This window comes from Gastrolobium bilobum, unplaced genomic scaffold (genome assembly GCF_033153095.1).
Source record: "Gastrolobium bilobum isolate Gb01-03AN ecotype WA unplaced genomic scaffold, APGP_CSIRO_Gbil_v1 utg5530, whole genome shotgun sequence".
NCBI lineage: Eukaryota > Viridiplantae > Streptophyta > Magnoliopsida > Fabales > Fabaceae > Gastrolobium > Gastrolobium bilobum.
In genome coordinates, this window is record NW_026896227.1 from 142654 (window position 1) to 145174 (window position 2521).

Here is a 2521-nt window from a genome sequence, read left to right on the forward strand (position 1 = left end):
TGAAATAATATACAGATGCCTTCAAAGATTTTCCTTTTAAAATAATCACAAAAAATAATAAAATATATAAAGAATCGGGACCCACAACACATGGCCCTTGACGAAAGCCTATTATTAATGTCCCTGTCTCACGCTCTTGGGGCACCTAATACTCATACAAACACAATAGAAACAGATTTTGGTGGAAATGGAACCTCATACTACAATTCACAATTCACATTTCACATTTCACATTGTTTCATGACACAAATACCCAACCGATTTTAATTTTAATTTCCAATTTGCACAAATTTCCCTTTTTAAATAACCCGTGTTCCCCTCACCTCACTAATCTCATTCGCGTCGTTTTACACAAAGACATCACATTCAGATAGCCCCTTTTATAAACTGTGATAGAACCTCTTCTTCTCTTGCAATCCACACACACAACGACGCGATACACCGCTCTTCTTCTCTCCCTCCCACTTTATAAGGTTCACAATACCAAAACCAAAACCAAAACCAAAATCAGATAGAGAGAGAGAGAGTGAGAGAGAGAGATGGGTTTGCAAAACCAGTTAAACGACGTATCTTCGGGTTCAATTCCGTTACTTGTGTTGGCGCACATCGCCACCTGCGTCAACTACCTCCGCTCCTTGCTCTTCGCACTTCTCCAATCACTCGGTCTCTCCAGATTCCACACCGACCAGATCGTCGACGACCGCTTCTTCGCCGCCGTCGGATCCGGCCTCGCCGGCCTTATCATGCTCTCCGATCAGCTCGCCCTCAACAATCAATTTTTCTATAATCACGATGGCGCCGCCGACGATGACTGCGTGGTGTGCCAGACCACCTTCAAGTACGGGGACCAGGTTCGCATGCTGCCGTGCCGCCACGTCTTCCACCGACGGTGTTTCGACGGTTGGCTCCACCACTACAAGTTCAACTGTCCTCTCTGCCGCTCGCCACTACTCTCCGAAGAGCGCGTGGCTCTCGCGGAGCGCCGCGTTGGTCGCGAACTCCTCTCCTGGTTCTCACCGCAGTGATGCGGCGTCGTTTCCTCCCTCAGAATGACTCTATTGTCCAATCTTCTTTCATTACCCTCAATTTTACCCCCTTTTCGCGGTGGGTTTTCATTTTTACTGAGTTGGTGCCCGTTTTCATTTAGTATCTTTTTTTTTTTTTAATTTACTAATATTAGGTTTTTATTTTTTTTTAATAGGGTACTAGATTTCTTTTCTTTCTTTTTCTTTTTTTTTTTCCTTTTTGTTACAGTATTTAAGTATTTTTGCTGAAGAGATTTTTTTGAAGGGCTCTTCTCCTGTCTGGGAATGCTCTTTGAGCTGCTGTAAATTTTGGACTCCTTTGTGTTTATGAGCAATAATTGGAGACATTGGTAGTCTTTTGCAAAATTTCATACAAGGATAATGTTTCTCAGGTGATAATAGATAATTTTATTTTTTACATACATATAAAAATGTATAGAGTCATTTTTTTTTCTCTCTCTTCTCTTTCTATGGGTCTATATGAATCACACATATTCTTATATGATAGAAGATCAAATTATCATTTATGAGAAATATTAAACTTAGAAGAAGGTTATACTTACAACCTATTTTTATTTACAACTTTTTACAACCATAATCTTAACCGTTGATTTCCGCAAATTAAATTTATTTTCGTAAATTAAATTTATTTATTAATTATTAATTCGCAATAAATGATAATCGTTGATTGACGAAAATCAAAGGTTAAGATTATAGTTGTAAAATATTGTAAATAAAAATAAGTCGTAAGTATAACTTTACGGCTTTTTCACCCTTTTGTCCCTTATTAATTAATTAATAACCATTTTGCTCCTGATTCGAAACTATTTATCAATCTGCCCCTCTTTAGTCGACTACCTTGCATTTTTAATCGACTAAATGGCCAAAACAGACAAAAAATAGCTACTGGGAGATTTAGTCGACTAAATCTCCCTATTTAGTGGACTAAATCTTCATATTTGACAAAAAAAAATAAGTCAGTATGATTTTAATCGATTAAGTAGGGAGATTTAGTCGATTAAATCTCCCAACAACCGTTTAGTCGATTAAAAATGCAAGGTAGTCGATTAAAGAGGGGCAGATTGGTAGATAGTTTCGAATCAGGGACAAAATGGTTATTAATTAATTAATAAAGGGCAAAAGGGTGAAAAAGCCATAACTTTACTCTTAAACTTAATATATTATATTTTATTTTTTGTTAATGAGAAACCATTCTTATAAAATGTTAACTAAAGATTGGAGAATCCGTTATTCACTACTATTTTTAGTCATTGCAAAAAATGATATATGTACGTATATACACGCTAACGCTAGTCCTCTTTTCTTACCAGTTAGCAGTATAATCATAATTAAAATTTGATTTTTTACGAGTTGGGAAAAAATAGCTTGTTAGGAATTGAATAATACGTGGTATGATTGAAGGTATTTCTTAAAGTTTATTGGTTTTTTTGTATAAATTTTGTGGAAATATTATTTCTCATTTTATATGATATAAT

The 2521-nt window shown here is 36.0% G+C and overlaps 1 protein-coding gene across 1 annotated transcript; it reads left to right on the forward strand.

Annotated features, from left to right (window-relative positions):
• The first annotated feature begins 369 nt into the window (after positions 1-369).
• On the forward strand, positions 370-1414 carry LOC133298361 (E3 ubiquitin-protein ligase RHA2A-like). Its single transcript, XM_061497630.1, has one exon. The coding sequence runs from the start codon at positions 540-542 to the stop codon at positions 1023-1025; it is 486 nt and encodes a 161-aa protein (XP_061353614.1). The 5' UTR covers positions 370-539; the 3' UTR covers positions 1026-1414.
• Positions 1415-2521: the final 1107 nt, after the last annotated feature.